Source organism: Carassius gibelio, chromosome B23 (genome assembly GCF_023724105.1).
Source record: "Carassius gibelio isolate Cgi1373 ecotype wild population from Czech Republic chromosome B23, carGib1.2-hapl.c, whole genome shotgun sequence".
In the NCBI taxonomy this organism is placed as follows: Eukaryota; Metazoa; Chordata; class Actinopteri; order Cypriniformes; family Cyprinidae; genus Carassius; species Carassius gibelio.
The window spans coordinates 17,281,917-17,303,880 of record NC_068418.1 but is presented as its reverse complement, the minus strand read 5'-3'; the positions used below and the strand labels follow the sequence as shown (position 1 = coordinate 17,303,880).

Genomic DNA, 21,964 nt, shown 5'->3' with positions numbered 1-21,964 from the left:
AGTACGCCCTGCACATTTTGTACATCTCCCTCAATTATCACACCTGATTCAACTCATCAGCTCATTAGCAGAGACTGCAAGACCTGAAGTGTGTGTGTCAAGTTTGCAAAAGGGCGGAAATTTTCTGGAAACCTTCCATGGGAACTTCGTCTGTGGAATTTTGGAAATATTTCAAATTTGAAACTTACCAGAAACTTAAGTCAATTGATGGGAACTTATGGGAATTTTCTGGAATTAATTGGAAATTCGGGGATATTTATAAAACCATCATATACAAACATAAATATATAAAAAAAAATTGATCATAGGCCTACATGCATGCAATTTTTTTCAAATACATTTTTGGGAGGAATCGGTGATGCTTTTTTCAGGATTTATTGATGAATGAAAACTTGTGAACAGTATTATAATAGAATTTCTAAAATATAAATCTTCTCTATTAAGTAATTCATACTCTTAAGTTACTAATTTGTAGGCTTACCTATTAGGGGTAAAAAATAAAAAATGAACAAATATGTCCTTTTAAGTGTACTGCTTCAATGACAAGCTGTTGTACCCCAAAAGGTGTGATTTTGGCCCCTTTTTTCTGTATGTAGCATATACATCCAAAACAATTTCTGAAACTAAAGATAACCCTATTATTTGTATGGCCATCACATAAAAAGATCTAAATCCTTGGTCTGGGGCAGTGGAAAATACAATTTCTCTCTTGCACCTTCCATTCCCTTTTTTTAATTTTCCCTAATATCTCTGCTCCTCCCACCCAACAATCCTGCATTTATTTAATCCAAAGTACAGCAGGAGCAGTAATATTGTGAAATATTTTTACTATTTAAAATAACTGCTTTAGATTGGAATATATTTTAAAATCCAGTCTTCAGTGTCACACGACCCTTCATAAATCATTCTAATATGCTGATTTGCTGTTTAAGAATGATTTGTTGATATTTAAAACAGTTGAGTACATCAGAATTTTCTGATGAATGGGGGGGGGGGGGTATAGAAATTATGAACTTTATTTAGCAAGGATGCTTTAAATTGATCAAATAAATACGTTTTTTGGGAGAAATTCAGCATGATTTCTGTATAGGATCATGTGGCACTGAAGACTGGATTAATGACGTTGAAAATTCTGCTTTGAAATCACAAGAATAAATTACATTTTAAAATAAATTCAAATAGAAATCATTTACACACATTTTTCTTTCACAATATTGCTATTTTTGCTGCATTTTGGATTTAAAAAATTAATGCAGGTGTGGTGAGCAGAAGAGACTTCTTTAAAAAACTTTAAAATTTTACTGATCAAAACACTTGACTAGTGTATTAGAACACAAAGTGTATAAATGTCAAAAATAGTACAATATATTTGTTGAAAAATTCTAATACTGAACACACTTGAATTATTAGGCTATGACTCATTAATTCTGTGTTGCGGTCTGCTCAAGCTCCCTCCCTGTATAATAAGTTCATGTGAATCTCGGTCACTGCTAATTTTTTGTAAGGTAACATTACAATCAATATTGATGTCCTTTAGGACAGTATTCTGAATGATGATAATAATGGGGTGCTACTGATAGCCTAACATATACTAGCAGTTTAATACTCAATTAGATTAATAAACAAAACTATCTAACGTATTTACAGATTAAACTGACCTGTACTTTAAGCCCTGAACAGGTCTGTGATGTAGCTACAATTCACTGCTTCTTCTGGCCACTTCATCTCTTTCATCGAGTCCCGCAGAACAGACGTGAGCCGATTTGTGCAGTGCAGCGCTGCCAGTCAAGACTAACCGATTTATGATTTATCATCAATTTATCATCAAATTAAAACATTTTAAAATGATCACGGTTACATTGAGAAGACTTAATAATAACAAGAATAATAACTAACAATAACAACAAAAATAAAAAACCGGGCAGTGGGCACAATCAGCTGCCAGGTCACCGGGAATACTCCCAGTGCTCCCGATGGCCAGTATTCACCTTATTCCGCCCCGCCCACTTTTAATACTTCGCATTTCCGCATTTTGTCATCCGACTTCCGCTAAACCAATACCGCACGTCCGGTTACTAGTTTAGTAGTTGTACGATTGTTTATAGCTAGCTATAACTGTTGCGAAATTACAAAGAACGTTATGTTATAAATTGGGAGCACGATGAAAACGTCTTACGACAATCAAATGGTCTCAAATTGTCCCATCCATCGACGCTGTTAACGTGGGTAATGTTAGACGATATAAAGAAGTGGCCAGAGTTAACCTATATATTTAACTGCCCTGTCAGGAGGAGTTGATGGAGCAGCAAGGAAAAATGATTTTAAAAAAATGTACCGAGACTTACCAGTATTTACATAGTGAGACAGTGGGTCGTGTACTGTTACACAGTGAGGGTTTTTTCGTCTTTTTAATTGAACGTGCAACCACCAGCCAGTCGAGCAATCTAACCTCTCAGCATGGTGCTGGTTAGTTTTGTGTGTGTGTGTGTGTGATGTTAATATACACGAAGTTATAAATGTTTAAACGTATAATAACGTGTTTGATGACCATCATCAGACTAAGTATTTTGTCTAATAACTTAATTGCACAGTGGAGTAAGGTAAGTGAACGTTTATCAATTACACATTAGAAAAGGAGGAGGCTGGAACTTGGAAGTGAAAAACGCCTTATATCCAGGTATGCATAATTATTAGACAGATTTTATTTTACAGATAAAACAAGCCAATAAAAGATTATATATCACTTATAAAAAAATAAATGCAAAATTAATAGTTAAGATTGGTTTGGAATTGGTAAATTTTACCAAAAAATATGATCAGAAAATCAGCTTGCCTCTTAATTCTGCACAGTGTATATGCAAAATGTGAAGTAAAGGTAAGATTTGGTAGGTGTACGTCAAGTCTAATCAATGAATAAGGTAAACGTCAAGTGTAATAATAATGAATGATTCTGAAACAAGACAACTGTGAAAGCTTTGAAATGTATTTTAGGTTTGCCATGTTCTGTACCGGGCTGAGGACCTGTAAGCTGCTCATCTGGGTCCATCACAGCAAGTTAGATGTGCCACACAATCAGCAATTTTGTGCCAAGACTGTAGCTAGACTACAAACTAGGGATGCACGATAATATCGACACAACATCGGTATCGGCCGATAAAAGCTTAAAATGACCATCATCAGTATCGGCCGATATGAATATTTCTGCCGATGAGCCAAACCGATATTCTCCAAGTGAAATAATTGACCTGTTTTTCAGATGTGAATGTCTGTCTACATTTGTAAAATAATACATTTATGGTAGAATCAGTACAGAAGAGATACATGGATTTCTCTTCAGTAAAATTAAAGTTTAAATATATCAGGCGAAAAATGTGTGTATATATATATATATATATATATATATATATATATATATCGATATCGGTATCTGCATCGGCCAAAATTATTTTGAAAATATCGGCATATCGAATATCGGCCAAAATCCAATATCGTGCATCCCTACTACAAACCTTTTATTTTAAGTGTATGCTTCCTTGTGTCAGATGAGTTTCACCTGCTGCTTTCAACAAGATAGTTGCAGCTTTGTAAATAAGCAGGAATGAGAATAATTAGGTTAAGGATAGGATATTAGGTAATTGGGATGGGATATAGAGGGTGTGGGTGAAGACTAACTATATGAAATAAGTTGTTTTAAATCAGCTGTGTTAAACAAGAGACAGACTGTGATTTGTTTTTTAGAACATGGATAATTTAATATAAGTTGTATAAAATCATTTGTGATTTGTTGATCAGTGTTTGTTGTTTTTCAGGGAGCAAGAGACACCTTCTACTGACCATCCTATAAAATTTCAACATTTAATTTCCATATGTAATAAACCAAGATGGAATTAACTTGCAAAATTGACATGAGTTATTCCTTCAAATCAGAGATTAAAGATGAAAAAAAGATCAAATTAAGATAAATAAATAAAAACTATTTACAACAGGTAATGTCAGGTGACACTGTAAAGGTTCATAATAACTATTACAGCAGGTAACTTCTGGTGACTTTAAGCAAGATCAGGGGCATCTGTGGATCTGATCACCCTCACAGCTGTCCACTGCATCACTGGCGGTCATCGATACATCTGTGGAAATAATTCAACATTTTTACATTAGTACTTACAATATATCATGAGAATTAATATATTATGTGACCCGAACTTAGAACTGTGTGTGTGTGTGTGTGTGTGTATGTGTGTGAGAGAGAGAGATGCATTAGAGACAAAACAGTATACACACTGTTAACTGTAGTGTTTAAACGTAGGTCAGTATCTGAATGAGAAATGTAGCTAGCTGGCCTGCTATCACCTGCAATCTCTGTAGCAGGAATAATGTGAGCTATTGTAATGTACTATGATATCTTGTACTATCGTAAATATTAAATAAATAGGTGGACAATGGTAATTAATGGAACATTCGTTGTACTTTGTTGACTGCCTGTTACTGATCATTAATGTATTCATAGAACGGACTTTATAAATCTAAGGTTAGGCGAGCAAACACATAGCTAGTTATGATTAGCTTACCCGAATCTGACAACCTTTTCATCCCCGGCGTGACCTCTTTAACGGGACATCGTAGTTGAGCCATTTCTCGGGGTAAGGGTGTTCATCAGTCGCCTTCCCGTCCATGAAATGGTACAAACACACATAAGAGCGCTTGGGTGGGCGCTTCAAATTTAGCGCCGTCATCCATTTCCTCAGGTGCTTCTCTTCTTTAGGTGGTGGGTGTAAATTGTAAAGTGCACCACAACACTCCGACCGCGTCACAATGTGTTCGCTACATCGTTGGTGCAATTGTTTTTTTAATACAATTGTTATGCAGCCCCTAACTGAGCATATATCATACTTCTGTTCGTTCTGCGTTCTGTTATCTAGCCAGCCACTAGCTTAGGTACGTTACATCCGGTCCCTCAGCCGGAAGTAAGATGACAAAACGAGCGCAATGGCGGCACCGTTGTTGCCATGGAAAATAAGGTGAATAGGACTGATCCATTGCGATTTATTTGATTTCCTGTTCTTTAGTGTGGTATATAGCTATGTGTGCATGTATAAGATCTGCAGTTAAAAAGCTCAAAGTCTCCAACAAAAGGATTTATTCCATGTAAAAGAAGGCTGATCCAGATTGGGCTAAAATGCCTCGTTCAAACACCCGCCACGTGTATACGTCACGATGTGGAACTATATGCAATGCTGCCCAAATGTTCACGCAAAGAAAGAAGGCGTGGTTTCAGAAAGCGCAGTAGTGTTGATGCAGCCATGTCAGCAGGGAGATGCTGTGTGTTTTTGTGCAAAAGCAAAAGCACTTAATTTGGCCTTCAGCAGTGGGCGTGTTCGTTTGTTATCTGGCTCGCTACACGCTTATTGCTCTGCTTGTGTTCATCTTCAGTTCTCAGCAGTTCAGTGTACGGTTTGAGTAATCGAATTACTCCGGGATATTGGTTTATTTCGACACAGACTCAGTGTCAGCCACGTTTAAAAAAAGTTAATAACTAGTAATTTGTGGATTAATGATTATTGGAGACGAGAACCGTTGCAAACGATTCAGTCCGATTTGGTGAACTGGTTCAACCGGTTCACAAAGAAAAACGGGTTAAATCGAACGATTCGTTCGCGAACCGGACTACTTAAAATTCCTGTTCATTCTATTGCCTGAACTGAAGAAAGCTCTCAAAAACACAAATCTGTGCAACTTCAACAGGCAATCAAATGTAAACAACAGCAGGCAGGGCTAAAGTTCACAACACCCGGGTTGATCATCTACGGGACATTAACACTCTTAATGCACCAAACATTTTAACGGAACGGGAATAAGCAAATATAGTAAACGGAAAGACGGGTGAATTAAATTATCCCCTCACTTACAGCCTCTCCTTTGGCCTAGGGAACTGCCCATTCCTGGCACCCATATCTTGAGCAGTGGTGTCTGTGTGAGCTCCTTCTGCTCCGCGGACATGTCGCTTGTGTTGTTCAAGAACTGAGAAAGCATGGCTGGGATCCCATCAACGCTGTTCCTGCTCAGGTCACATGACTGAGGCGGGAAGAGCTGGAAGGAGAGACAGGATTGGTGAAGAGACCGAATCCTGGCGGCCAATGGGACATCTTCTTTTTCTTACTTGATGTTTAACGGCGGTTGGCATCCAACTTCAATGGTGCATTACCGCCACCTACTGTACTGGAGTGTGAACCGGAGCTAGACAAAGAGAAACTAAAACTAAAATGGAGACTTCCAACTCTCTTCCCCCACCCTTTAATTAATTAAAAAAAAAAAAAAAATTGTCTTCTATATTCTATTTGCTATCCCTGTGTCCTTAAGGAAGGTAAATAAATGAGTACTGATATCATTTGAAGTTAATCCCAGAAGTTCCTTAAGTGAATTCCCTTGCACCCCCAAATTCCTTATGCTTTCTTTCATCTTTATCCTTTCTCGATCATATTTTTGGCATTCAAGTACCACATGTTCAACAGATTCCATACTGTCACAAAATTCACATCTTCCTGTTACATGCTTACCTAAAATATGTAAGCACTTATTCAACCCACAATGTCCAATCCTTAACCTAGTGAAAATTATTTCTTCCCTTCGACTCCTTCCAGTGATCCTCTCTGTCCCAACCTTCTGTTGTATACTGTATAAATGTCTCCCTTTCTCCTCTCTATCCCAACCACTCTGCCACTTTTTCATAATTTCCATCCAGATTTTTGTTTTAGCTTCTGTTTTACTCATTAAGATTGATATTTCCACATCTTCTCTTTTACTGGCTTGTTTTGCCAAACCATCTGCCATTTCATTTCCTTTAACACCAACATGAGCTGGTACCCATGTAAATTTTACCTTCACCCCCAACTGAGAAATCCTTGTGTAACATTCTAGTACATCATATACTATGTCTAGTCTTGATTTTGACTTAAATGATTGCAAACACTTTAGTACTGCACTAGAGTCTGAACAAATTACAACTTTATCCGGTCTTGTTTCTTCTACCCACTGTAGAGCCAACCAGATACCCATCAATTCCACTGTAAATACAGATATTTGATCAGACAGTCTCTTCTGCCTTAACTCCCATTTTTGGTATTCCAAATGCAGCCCCTGTTTGCCCAGACTTAGGATCTTTAGACCCATCTGTGTAAATATCCAGATACCCATTAAACTCCTCGTTCAGATGTTCACAAAAAACTCTACATAAATCCACCTCTACTCTACTCTTTAAGTTTCTATTTAATAACTGCAAATCCACTATAGGTTCCACAAACAACCATGGTGGTCTGACAGGCAACGGAACTGTTGGACTAAATTCTATACCCTCTAACCTCAAGTCTTTTCCAATAGCATCACATACCCATCCAAAACTCTGACTTTTAACCCTTTCGTGCTCCCAGCACACCTGCATTACTACTCTAGTTGGGTGGGACCTATTATGTCCTTGTAGGTTTGCCCAATAGTTAGCTGCCAACTGTTCCCTCCTTAAATGTAAAGGCATCTCACCCATCTCTACTTGCAACGCCACTGCAGGTGATGTCCGAAAAGCCCCACTGCATATCCTAAGTGCTTGAGTTTGTATTACTTCCAGTTTAGCTTTTGCTGCATCTCTATATGCTATACAACCATAATCTATAACAGACTTAATCAGTGAAACATATATCTCCCTCAGTGATTTCCTGCTCGCCCCCCAGTCCACTCCTGTCAGACACCTCATCACATTTAATACTTTTTTACACTTTACTAAAACTTTCTCTATGTGACCTGCCCATGTTAACCTAGCATCAAAAACCATTCCCAAAAACCTAAAGGACTCTACTTTCTCCAGAACATGTCCATATAATTTAAGATTAATTTCCTCCCCTATCTTTTTCCTTGTAAAGAAAACCACTTGAGATTTTTCCTTTGAAAATCTAAAACCCCATCTCATTGACCAACGTTCTACCTGTTCTATTGCTTCCTGAACCTTACTTACTGTGTATTTTATGTTTCTTCCCCTCTTCCACAAGGCCCGTCATCTGCAAACAGCGATCTTCCAATCCCAGGCCCTACATCTGAAAATACATCATTTATCATAATGATAAAGAGCAGTGGGCTGATAACACTACCCTGAGGTGTTCCATTTTCTACCATATAACTACCAGATAATTCTTTCCCAATTCTCACCCGAATAGAGCGTTCGTACAGGAAATCATTTACCCAGTTAAAGGCCCTCCCTCCTATTCCCAAAAGATGTAATTTAATCAACATCCCCTCTTTCCACATCATATCATACGCTTTCTCAACGTCAAGGAAGACTGCCACCACTGATTCCCTATTAACCTGGGATTTCCTTATTTCATCTTCCAGGCACATTATTGGATCCATTGTTCCTCTTCCCTTCCTGAATCCACTTTGATAAGAATCAATTAATTCTCTTTTCTCCAAAAAATAGACCAGTCTGTCTGTTACCATACGTTCCATAATTTTACCTATATGGGATGTCAGCGCAATTGGTCTATAACTATTAGGTTTTGCAGGATCCTTCCCTGGTTTCCTAATAGGAACTACAATTGCTTCCTTCCAACTTTTTGGAAGTTGTCCTTCCTCCCATACTCTATTATATAATCTAAGCAGTCTTCCTAACGCAATCTCACCCATAAAAGTCAACATAGCATAACACAGTTCATCTCCTCCTGGTGCTGTCATCCCTGCCCGTTTAATTGCTCTCTCCATCTCTGCCTTAGAAAATGGTGCACTCAATGCATCATCTACTTCCTCTCTTTTTCCTAAGACCCCAGGATATGTCCTCAATGTCCTTTCTTCCATTCTCCCTCCAGATTATCAGAGCTATGTATTACTACAAAAGCTTTTGCCATCATCTCTGCCTTCTCCTTATCCGTCACAGCTTTCTCCTCCCCACTCATCATTACAGGGTAAACCCATTCCCTCCTTTCCCCACCCATCCTCTTTATCATCGCCCACACTTCTCCCACAGGTGTCATTCTACCTATTGAGCTGCAGAACTGACGCCAATAATCTCTCTTAGACTGTCGAATAGTCTTTCTTACTAATGCTTGAGCTCTTTTATATTGAATTAAATGCTCAAAATTATGCGTCCGTCTCAACTGCCTAAAAGCCCTATTCCTATTTCTTACTACTTCTCCACATTTCTCTGTCCACCACGGAACTGCTTTCCTTCTCCTTATTCCAGAGCTCTTAGGAATAGTTTCATCTGCCACCCCTTTAATAATTTCCTGGAAACTACTGTATTCTCTGTCAATATCCATTTCTCTAACCTCCTCATCTAACCTTTCCTCACAAAGCTCCTTAAATTTTGCCCAATTTGCCTTACCAAACATCCATCTCCTTCCTCCCTCTTCAGACCGTCTTTTCGTCCTCATTTGAATAGAACATAATATAGGAAAATGATCACTTCCTACAGTTGATTCCTCCCATACCTCCCATTCACATAATCTTCCTATATCATTAGACGTAATTGTAAGATCTAACGCCGACTCATTTCCAGATACCATATCAATTCTTGTTCCTCTACCATCATTAAGACACACCAGCCCTTTTAAATCCAACAACTCCTCTATGACCTGACCATTTCTATCCAACTTCTTCCCACCCCAAAGTGGGCTATGAGCGTTAAAGTCCCCACACCATACTACCTTTCGTCTATCCTGTCCCTCAACCCCCTCTATTGAATTTAAGTCCAATTTCCTACATGGATTGTAAAAGTTAATTATTGCTATACTGTCCATCCCTATCCACACTTCCACCACCACATACTCTAACTCCTTTCCCAGTCCCAGAATCCTATATGGAAGCCCCTGTCTAATAAATGTAATACACCCTCCCCCACCACCTTCTTTCCTATCTCGATGAACCCCCACATATCCCTGTATCACAAAATCCAAATTTGGACTAAGCCACGTTTCCTGTATACAAATAACATCTGGATTTTCCACCATTCCATCAATAAAAGATTTAAACTCTTGTCCATTTGCTATCAGGCTTCGGGCATTCCATTGTATAATTAAAAACATAATTAGTATTAACCAACACATGATTCCTGTATCAACTGTATCCTTTCGGTCTTAGATTTTACCTCTGCTGTTCCATTAATCACACCGGCAATAAACGTCACTAATTTCCTTACATTGACTATCATCATTTCCCCCTCATTCTCCTTTACTTGACTTATTTCAATCTCCACACTACCCCCACTGCTACTTCCTGCTGACTGATTTCGTACCATTTTTACTGCTTCTGCATATGATACCTTCTGCCCCACTCTTACTTGTTGCACCTGCACAGCTTCCTTCATTACTGCACATCCACCATAAGCCACATTGTGCGCACCTCCACAATTACAACAATTTGGTGATACACCTTCCCCACACTGACCATAATTATGATTTCCTCCACATCTGGCACACCTTCTAGTTTCCTTGCACATTGCTGCTACATGTCCAAACCGCTGACAATTATAGCATCTAAGCGGTTTTGGAACATAAAGTCTGACAAAGTAACTCATATATCCAATCGTTACTCTTTTTGGGAGAGCCTCACCCTCAAATTGCAGCAAAACTGATTGGCTATCCACCTTAGCCCCCTCTCTTGATGCTTGAAGTCTTTGTGCACTCATTATAGTACCACCTCTTAAATTAGATTTCACCTCTTCCATCCCTACACACAACGGGATACCTGTAATCACCCCCTTACTCCACTGATTCCTTCCCTGATCAACTACAACCCTGTCCACCTGAAATTGTCCCAATCTTTCCAGCTTGAGAGCCCGATCTCTCTGACCCACATCTTTACACTTAATCAGTAAACTTCCATTTCTCAGAACCCTTGCTGCAATTATATCTCCAACTGCTTTCTTTAACGCCACAGTCAATCGAACCGGATTTACACCTTCCACTCCACCTCCATCTTTAAATTTAATAACTACTTTAAACTCTTCATCATCTCGTTCTTCTAAAGTACACGTATCACTCTCCTCTCCACTCAAATCCGAGTTACTGCTAATACCTAATGTATTTGCCTTCCTTTTCTTCTTCCGATTTTCAATTTTTCTCCCTATCTGCTTTCCCTTACCACTTTTCTCCTTATCTCGTCCTCTTCCATCTCCTTCTTCCATCTCCGGTCCAGTCACAGTACAGCTGTGCCACCCGCCGTCTCTCTCAAACACCCAATTCGTTTTCTCGATCCTGCTTTCCCTCTTTCTCTGTCTCTCTCTATGTATAACTCAGACTAACAATCCCGCGTGGATACTCCAGTCACGCGGGGTCAGAGGACGCAGATGTCCGCGGATACAGCAGGGTCTTTACGCGCTTTGGGTGATTCGCGACTGTTCCTCTGAAGTGCGGAGACCACCAAACACCTCCCAATGGGACATTTACTTAGTTAACCCTTTAGAGGCTTTGAGCTGCCCCGTCACGTGGTGTGAATGGGCTAGGTGCACAAGATGGCGCCGGTGAGCTTCAGCGATGCGAGTGTGTGCGTACTTATTTCCGGTCTTGCGACGCTCGCATTGACTGTAAGGGAAACTTACATACGAAACTTGGCTAGATGTATATAATTAATGATTTTCAAATTTAACAGCCGATAGTGGTATATCAAAAACATGGGGAAACATCCTCCCTATATTTTGCGTACCTCTGTGTGGAAATTCATCAAGATACAACGCGGAGATTGCTTTATTCTTCTGTTGATTATGCGGATCAGCGTCAGGTCAGGTCCACAGGGATTTCTTCTTTCAAACACAAACCACTCAAATATGCAATACTTTTCATTTTCGAAGAGCTGCTTTTGTTCTGTTATGTAAGATAAATGTTTCTGACTGTCAAACAAGACCCACAGAGATTTCTGATAAAGCATGTTTTATTAACTTTATTTGATAACATAATTTATAACTAACTGTACAATTAAACGTAATATAATTATGGTAGGTTTGCCTTAAATAAAAGATCGCTGTTTGCATTCATGTGTGTTTTTATCTGTTTATTTGTTTTGTGAAAGATCTGCAGCATAAATCATTATCTGTCTATGAGCAGCCATGTATATTGTTATTCTTTTGCATTAATTATCAGATTAAACATATAAAAATATAAAAAATAATATAAATTAATATAAAAAAAAAAAATAATAATAATGCAAACATTTTCGAGAAATAAGTAATTTGTACATTTACATATTTGGTAAGATAAAATACATTATATAGCTGTGTATACACACCATGAGTTCAAGTTTCATTTCGTGAACAGTAGTGAACATTAGTGTATTTAATTCATTCACCGGCCCGAAACATACACACGTTTCAAATCCACTGGCTCAGTTAACATTTGTAGTATAGTGATAATAGCAGTGTATATCTTATTTGCATATGAAGTGATATTATAAATCCGGTAAACATATAGAAGGTAATATTTGGACTTCTCTGGTTCTCTGCACTGACTTTAAGCACAACCGGAAATATCTACGCACACACTCGCAAGACCGGAAATCCAAGATGGCGGAGATATGCAACTAGCCCATTTAGCCCGTGGGGGAAAACATTGCCTTGGCGCCAATTGAAATACATGAGACGATCATGCCAAAGAGTTGCGGTGTCGTTTTCTGTACCTCCAATAAACTAATAAATTATGAATTGAAGTTCTACATCCTTCCTAATAAACGTTCAGAACCGGAAATGAGGGCAAAATGGCTATAAGCAATACGTTCTGAGGATGATCAAGGGAAGTTGTGGAATCCCAAGACTAGGCATTTGTATGTGTTTAGTCTGCATTTCATCACAGGCAGGCTACGTTAACATTGTGTTCATTATAACGTTATCAAAACTGTGTATGGTTGTTTCAGAAAGTGGCATGCATATATTAGCCTTATCATTTTGCCTTAAGCAAAACTATGTAGCCTAGTGTCGAACCTAAACATGAAAACGCATCTGCTGAGAGGTGCAGTCTACGTAATACGCAGGTATACGCCGTATACCCACCAGGGGGACAGGGTTTCATATTTTTTTGAAGCAGCCCTAGGCGCCGCCATTGGCTAGCGGACCCCCACCTGCTGTTAGCATTCCATTAACCCCCATTCATTTTGGCGTCACTTTGACAGCGAATAACTTTACATCTTAGGCGTTTAAAGACTCCAATTTGTCCATTAATTATTTCTAAAGAAACACGCAAATGTATAAAAGGCTCCATTACCTTGTATATTACGTTATGTTCTCATAGAAGCAGTTTTTGTAAAAAAAATAGGCTAACGATTGCGTCATAACCAGCGACTCTCTGTCGCACAGTAGAGAAATTACCGAATGGACAGGAGGAGAAGCTCGCAGGAAATCTTTTACTGTCTATGTGGCTATTGGGGGGGACGTGGAGGCATAAAGTCAAGGGAGATAATTAATCAGAATGCTAAAAAAATACTAAAATACTAAAATTACTAAAAATTCAATGCAATTTCTGCACTGACATTTGGGGTATAAGCCATAAAAACGTGACCATACATGGTAAACTTAAAACCAGCTACGGCTGTTCTAAGCGATAGTATATGCTCATATAAATGCAAAAGGATCATGTGGCACTAACCTTGTTTTGATATAAATGCCTTTTATTCGCGATGTCTTGGCTAAGTACTTCATTACCCACAATCCTGAACAATCCCACAGTGATGCATCTGATTGGTGGAGCTCGTGTAACCGTCTGGTTAAACCCCGCGAATGTCCATGAAGACTGAAGATCATTAAAAAAAAAATGAAATAAAATAAAAACCTGTGTTGCGTTTTTACACGGTAGACTTATTATAACGTTAGTTAGCATTATCGTCCACTTTAGCAAGGCTAATGTAGCCTTCATATGGTACGAGTCATATCAAGCATATTTAGCCTAGGCATACCTTTTTTTTGTCCATTTACTGAACATTTGTGTAATGGCAACGAAATGTGTTGACGATTGAGTGGTGATTGCAGTCAGGTACAAAGCACTGCACCATGTTGCTGACGTTATTGTTAACCACTTTCACACACGCACACAATATGAAATACACGATGATAAATATAAAAATCAATACACAATACCTATATAAAACACTATTTATTTACACGATTAATACTGAAAGAACTGCTATTACTGCACATTCACTATATAAAATAAAATTCACTGAAGGAAAAAGTTCGCGCGAGCGGCCGTCATCAGATTTGGAAGTTGCTCAAAAGGCTTGTTCAGGGTTTCAGTCGAATTCAATGAGGCGCGGTGGTTTATGGGACAAGTAGTTCCTGCTCTCGAAATGAAAATATGTACACAGTCTTGTACCTTTGACTTTTTTTGGATTTTCTCTTAATTTTTTCACTTGAAATGATATGTTATATGCTTCAGAGTTCAGCCGTAGCTGGTTATCCTCACACATGCTCTAGAACTCTTTAGATACGGATTTTTCCGAAAGTCAATGGGAGAAATGAATGGGGAATTTACTTCCGGCACCAAAGCTCTCTCGGGCTGTGGGCGGGACTGTGATGCTCTATTGACTTCATTTTTCTCAGTTGAATCAAATGGGGTCGCTGTGTCCATTTCTTTTACTGTCTATTATACCCACTAGAAAAGGCCAAGGATTTCCGTATACCCACTTAAAAAAGCGTGAGGGTACGTAACAACTTAGTTTTGTGTCAGAACTTTCATTCATAAATTCACCCCGTCTGTGTTTGCGAAGTGACACGCATAGAATCGCATAATGAATTTGGCCATTTTTGAATGAATAAATCTAAAGTAGGGCTGTACAATGAATCAAATATTGATATGGACTAGTGTATATGTATATTAAAGTTAAAAGAAAGTACAATTGTTCTACGCGTCTCTGGGAACCCGTCTGTGTTTGCGAAGTGACACGCATAGAATCGCATAATGAATTTGGCCATTTTTGAATGAATAAATCTAAAGTAGTGCTGTACAATGAATCAAATATTGATATGGACTAGTGTATATGTATATTAAAGTTAAAAGAAAGTACAATTGTTCTACGCGTCTCTGGGAATGAGCGCTCAAGTCGGCCGCGTGCCGCCATCTTGTAGTAGAACTTCACTTGCGTTAGCATCCCATTGACCTCCCATTCATTTTGGCGTCACTTTGGCAGCGAATAACTTTACATCTGAGGCGTTTAAAGACTCCATTTGTCCATTATTTATTTCTAAAGATACACAACAATGTATAAACGGCTCCATTACCTTCTATGTAACATTATGGCCCCGTAGAAACATTTTTTGTAAAAATAGGCTAACGATTGCGTCATAACCACTGGACTCTCTGTCGCACAGTAGAGAAATTACCGTACAGACAGGAGGAGAAGCTCGCAGGCAATTAACTTAATATGGCGTACTGGCGTTACATTTTAAAATACTATACAAAATAATTAATCAGAATACTTACTCCTGCTCACTCAAGCCAAAGAACTCCCCGCTCAAGCTCGCCGTCTCTGCAAGATTAACGATGGAAGTTTGCACGCACAGCCACTTAGAAGATTTACATCTGTCAGACAGGTTGTTGACGTCATCAAACTTAGTTTGAATCTGCGCGTCAGAAACGGAAGTGCTAAAAAACGCTAAAACTGGGCTTCATTTGTCTTATTTGAGTTCCAATGGGGCGCTGTGTCCATTTCTTTTACTGTATATGACTCCACCCTCGCCACACACCCAACTATGACTAGATGCCGAGTTGCCGACTGTATGTATACCATTTTTAATTGGCCTAGATTTTGTAATAAATTTTTTTATCCAACAGTCTCACTTTATACTGGTTTTGATTTACAGTGTTTATTTTGTTATGATTACAGCAAAGTCAATAACTATACTTATACAGTTTAATAATCATTCTAATTCTATGAAACTATAGTTATTTTATACACAAATAAATTAGCTATATAAATTAGAAGTAATTTAGAAATAATTAACAATCAGAAACTGAGTAAATTTAACAAATAATTACAAATAAACAGCAAGTAAAACATTGAATTAAACATGAAGAAAAACAGAAATAGTATTTTCTTATAAACAAAACAAAGATTATCGAAGTACGTTTTACAACTTTTTTATTCTAAAGTTTGAATAATATATTTTAAGGGCAAATTTACACAATGAAAATGTACTAAAAACTAAAACGTTTTTTTCATTTGGATTTTTGGAAAGTTCCACAAACAGATGACAATGTTGTCAAAAAAACAATCTGTTAAAATGGCTAAAAACTAATTATAAATGGCAGGCCAGTATCAGTTTGTAAATAAACACTATGCACCTATAGTTTTAGCCTGGGGGCTGTTTCATAAAACAAGTTTACCAAATAAGCTGGGCTTATTTCAGTTACTCTCACATATTTTCACTTGATTTGGTTTCATAAAGCAAAATTACCATAGATCAAGCTCAGTCACTCTGGGAACTTATGCTGGGAAGCTAACCTGGGGTCTCATTTATAAGACTGTAGATTTCATCCTAAAAGTGTACGTAGGCACAAAAGCTATTTTTTGGAGCTTACAACGCCTTGTTTTACCTCATCTGCATATCATTTCCATACATATTCACATGCACGTGACATTATGTTTATCATCGAAACATTAATGACTATAATGCCATTTGTGACACATTAATTTTTATTGCTAAAAATTATCCAGCATATATTTTATAATAAATATATGAAAATATCCATACAAAAACAAAATGGTTTTACGTTGGTCTCAGATATATTTTAGAATTGATCTCATTCTTTTACACTGGCCAGATAGTATTTCAGTTGTTTTATATAATTAAAATCAAATTAAATGTAGGCTATGCAGCTTTGATGATGAACATCTTTTTGATATTTTTAGTGGAAACAGATAGGCCCAAATTTATTGGAGTTTAAATACAATTGTCTAAATCGGCAAGTCACAAAGTATTTTAATAAGGAAACGTGCAAATCTTTCTGCTACGGAAGTTCTAAGTGGCCATGCATTATACTTTTTTTCCTTCTTGTATTCTCGTTATAACGACTTAATTTTCTCATTACTCCGACATAACAAAAGTCGTTTTCTCGTTAGACCTGAATATAACTGATGGGGTGTTGTACACTATCCACTTTACTGTACGCGGAGCTTCCTCGTGATCGCTATAATTTGTCCAGTCTTGTTCATTACTGACATTTAATTAATTCATGAATGTTAAATGCTTGAATCAATATGATTATTTAGTGTATTAAGTTCTTGCTAGATTCATGAGTTTCACCAACGCATTCTGGGTCATAAAATAACTGCTTATCAAAACCAAGGTTAATGTCACTGTATTCTGTTTGCACCTATATCTTTATTTGTGCTTCTTTGAGGCACATGATTGTTAGTGAATAAGCGGAGATGTTCTGTTTATCTACAGTAGGATGGGATTTAATGATGTAGGCTATTTGTGATGTGCTTCTTTTCCTTATTATTATTCTTTATTGTTAATCATATTGATGAGAAATGTGATGTATATGTTGATTGCATAGGCTATTTAATTCAGTTTTGTTCTATAATGTTGTAATCATTTTTTCTGCACACACACATACACTGCACATGAAGGATCTTTTCAAACAGAACCTTGTAACACACATGATACCTGCCACAGCATGTAATGACTACTAAAAATGACAAATTATATATATATTTATTTCAAGTGAGTTTAATCCAAGCAGCTAAGATCTTAGAATAGTTCTGCATCCTTCTGAAGGTGCTCAGCCTGTGTTTGAGGTGTTGTTTAGAAATGTTAATTACAAAAACAAAAAGTTTGGTGTACTGTCTCTGGAAAAATCAACAGTGATTGATCAGCCTTTATTTATTTACAGTATTGTAGACGTTATTACCTAGGTGTAGCAAAATTTGCTGAAATACAGGCTACAGTAAGAGCGCCTGTATGGTTGTCCATAAGATGCCTGTCAAAGTTGAGTTTGTTACTATAGCAACATTAAAACTGTCATGTCGCTATAACGAGAAAACAACTTTCGTTATGTCGAGATAACGAGAAAATTAAGTCGTTATAACGAGAAAAAACAAGAAAAAAAATTAGAATGCATGGCCGCTTAGAACTTCCATATTCTGCTGATGTAAATGTTTTGGTATTTTTCATTATGTTGATGAGATGCCTTCACACGACATCTACACCTAGAGCTGCATCTGTGGTTGATTGATGGATGATTTTTATCATAACGTGATCTGTAGTTTAGTTTAAAGATGAATTATTGTGCGCCTATAGCACTTCTCGCTGTCATTAAAACATAGCATACCACAGAAAAATTATGTAGCATTTTGTTTATAAAATTATGTAATTATGTTTTTTTGTAAAATTATGTAATTTCAATGTTTATCTCCATTAATGCAAGTGGAGTGTTTAATGTAAATGTGTATATCGAAATGAAGAACAGAGTTTAAAATCGTTGTTTAGCCTACATCATTACTTTTCTCACTCCAGGAAAAATAGTTTGTACGCATGGTCTAGAATGTCCAGACGATGCGTACACTTATGCCAAGTTTATTTTTTATAAATCACAATATGTGGAAAATTGCCTATGCATGTTTTTATGCCCATTTTTTGAGTATGCAACATTTAGAAATGAGACCCCTGGACACCGGCATGACCCCCTGCAAAGTTTTTCTTCAATTGCATTTGACATTGGGACGTCTTACCCCTTCAACGGCATGTAAAGGTAGAACTATGTTTTCAGAGGTGTATAAATACCTTTCTTAATGAACTGAAATGTTTTTATTATATTGAGCTATTGATATCTACATACATCACGGGTCCCCTTACATGGAAGTCGCCACCTTGTTTGTACAGTTGCCCTAAACGGACAAACTGCTACAGAGCGCGTTTCGTCACTTGATTGTTTTTGCAAATATAACACAATGATGAATAAGTACATTAACACTGTCAATAACATTGATTTATTTAGTAATTAGGTAAATATAATTCCTTGATTTACCTTTGTAAAGAAATCTCATTGCTCTCTGCTCTCTTTACTGACGACATCTTTACCTGTGTCGGCCACCGTAGCTTCTCTGAAAGGAGGGGTGAGCGGGGGACTGAGCCGTTGGTTGCAATTTGCAAACTCACCGCTAGATGCCGCTAAAAATTACACAGTGCACCTTTAAGCTTGAAAACGTACTCCTTGTTCCCAGCAGTGCAGTCGATGAGCTTTTACAGCACTTCCTTATGAGTTCTGTTTCTCTGCCTGCGTTACATGGCATAGTTTCAGATTGTTGTACCAACCATAATCTTGTTGTGGAAATTGGCCTCTGCAACATGTCTCTAACCTCTTGACAAAATCTATAGGAGATCAGGACCCACTTGGTTCTGCTTTTAAGCAGAAGAAATACTTTAAAGACAAGTTTCAAGTAGTTGAACCAGTATGTTTTGAGGACAGCAAAAATACCTTCCAATATGTAACATTACAGCAGCTCCTTAGCACAGATGGTATCATTGATGATGTACTAGAAAACTGTAGTGCTGACTCAAATGAAACTGCAGAATAATACAACAAGTTATTTCAAGATGGAGAGGTTATTAATAAGGTTCCTATCTGAAGGGTGAATGAAACTCTTTGTCACTCTTTATATTGATGACTTTAAAGTAATTCAAGTCGTAAAGATAAAGTAGTCATTTTTGTTTTATTTTTGGACCAAAATGTATTTTCGATACTTCAACAAATTCTAACAGACCCTCTGATGTCACATGGAGTACTTTGATGATGTTTTTCTTACCTTTCTGGACATGGACAGTATACCGTACACACATTTTCAGTGGAGGGACAGAAAGCTCTCTGACTAAATCTAAAATATTTTAAACTGTGTTCCGAAGATGAGGTCTTACGGGTTTGGAACGACATGAGGGTGAGTCAATAATGACAAAATTTTTGGGTGAACTAACACTTTAACACTGGCAAAGAAACACCAGCTGATGATTGCCTATTACTTACACTCATCAACTCTGACTTTGAAGTTTCAGGTGCATCAAGAGTTTGTCTTGAGGTGCTAAGAGATGAGGTATCATTGCCTATCCAGCAGATGTGCCCAAACATAACAGAAGTAAACATGGCTAACAGTATATCAAAAGTAGGTGTTGATAAAGAGCTGTTGTGACTAACCCTTCTAAATGTACAATTATAGCTAGTATGAGCACCTAACACTAACTTTTCACTTGTGTATACATGTCTGTATAATTGCACTGAATTGTTTCAGTGCATACATGAACATCTTGTCACTGGCTGTATCTGAAAGTGTATTATGGGATGTAGTATGGGATACTGAACTGGTGCACACTGTAGTAGCAGGAATTGTGAGGTGTTTGATCACAGTTCACATTTTTTTTATTTAGTCTGAAATGTAAAATAATCAGCAGATGGTATTTGAAACATTTGACACTACTTGACCACAGTAAATACATGTAAGAATTACAGACCATCAGACACTTTGATCTTCTGAGACACTCAAAAGACACAGTGTATTAACATATAGTCATCTGTTCCCACATTTCACTAAGAGGAAGTGCGGGAAACGCCTCTCTCACATATGTGATCAGTTCCTTCTCATCCTCTTCCTTACCCATCCTCTTGGTCAATAATATAATATTCTGCATTAATGCAAGTGATATTTACATTCATGTTTGGTGTCATTTGAATTGTCTCAGGGCGACTGGTACAATGGTCTCAATCTTACAAAAGTAGGATGCCCTTTCCCAGGGTCCTCCATGGAAATTACCTTCTGTTTCCATGGAGTTGTAAAACCACCCAGGTTTGGGACCCGAGTTAATGCAAATTCCAATTGTTAGTTTCTGTCTCCATCTTGGGGGATGAGGTACTTAAGCAAATGTTTCGAAAGGATCAGGGCCTTCTGTAGCCAGAATGAGCCCACAGTGATGTGTATTCACACACTTCATACTGTGTATTTTGATAAACGTCAGGTATGCATCTTTTACTCTTAGATTAATCTTCGAGAATTTGATGTCTTGTATCGATATTGATATCTCTGAATTGGCTATTTAATTAGCATAATACATATTTACCTGACTGATGATTTGCGATCGCCTCAGAGTCAGTGCACTAAATTTCATATGAACACGCCAGCAGACCTGTGTCTTCCCCGTCTTTCTTTTTCCCGCTCTTCAATCCGCAGACCGCGGTGGATCAGCACAAGCAGACTCAAACAGAAACAGAGAACACAAGGTGTGTGTTTATCGATAGATTGTTATAATATCTGTATCTGTGCAGTTCTTTGTCATAAAAACAGTTTACAAAAGGTCACGAGGGAGCAATCAGTTTCCCATCTACTGTTAAGTTTTTTGCTCCATTCACTGCTCAAACCACAGCTGTTTCCTCCAGCGAAAATCTAGCCCTTAACACATATGAACTCATACTTAAATTAAACTTATTTATATATACTTTATTTAATTATACATATTGTATACATACAATACTTGTGCATTAAAAAATCTCACTCACAATGATTATTAAAATTAATGGCAAAATTAATGTTTGGAAATGTAAACTGATATTTTCTACTGGCACACTATACATTGAAATATATGAATAACTTGCTTAAAACACTTTTTTGGGGGGTGAAAATACTAATGTGCCTAAGACTTTTGCACAGTACTGTACTTTACAAATGACTTTGTTGCTACTTTATAAAGAATGACCATACGCGCTGTAAAGACAGAACAAGATAACACATGTAATGTATTTAAATACATCTCAGAGCAAATATCAACGAAATTAACATTTTAGCACGTTAGCATTAACTTTACCTTTAATTTCAATGGTCTGAAGCAAACACTTCTAGCAATAGCAATTTAAGCTATTAATGTGGGCACATCTTTTCCCACAGCAACCTTAGCTTAACTTTCTAACATCTTTGTCACTTGGTGGATCATTTCTATCTTAGGTGTATGGCTCAAAACCTGAGGCTG

General features: G+C 37.5%; 1 protein-coding gene across 2 annotated transcripts in view; it reads right to left on the bottom strand.

Moving 5' to 3' along the window:
* The window catches only part of LOC128012085 (6-phosphofructo-2-kinase/fructose-2,6-bisphosphatase), a 38,444-nt gene extending 17,232 nt beyond the window's left edge, over positions 1–21,212 (bottom strand). The window contains exons 1-2 of one of the 2 annotated variants that reach the window (XM_052595070.1): positions 21,062–21,212; positions 5,907–6,087 (exon numbers count right to left, since the gene is read on the bottom strand). In XM_052595070.1, coding sequence (XP_052451030.1) covers positions 5,907–6,087; positions 21,062–21,109 — 229 coding nt within the window. In that variant the 5' untranslated portion in view covers positions 21,110–21,212. The remainder of the gene's footprint in view (positions 1–5,906; positions 6,088–21,061) is intronic. The other variant, XM_052595068.1, reaches the window with a different exon arrangement.
* Positions 21,213–21,964: the final 752 nt, after the last annotated feature.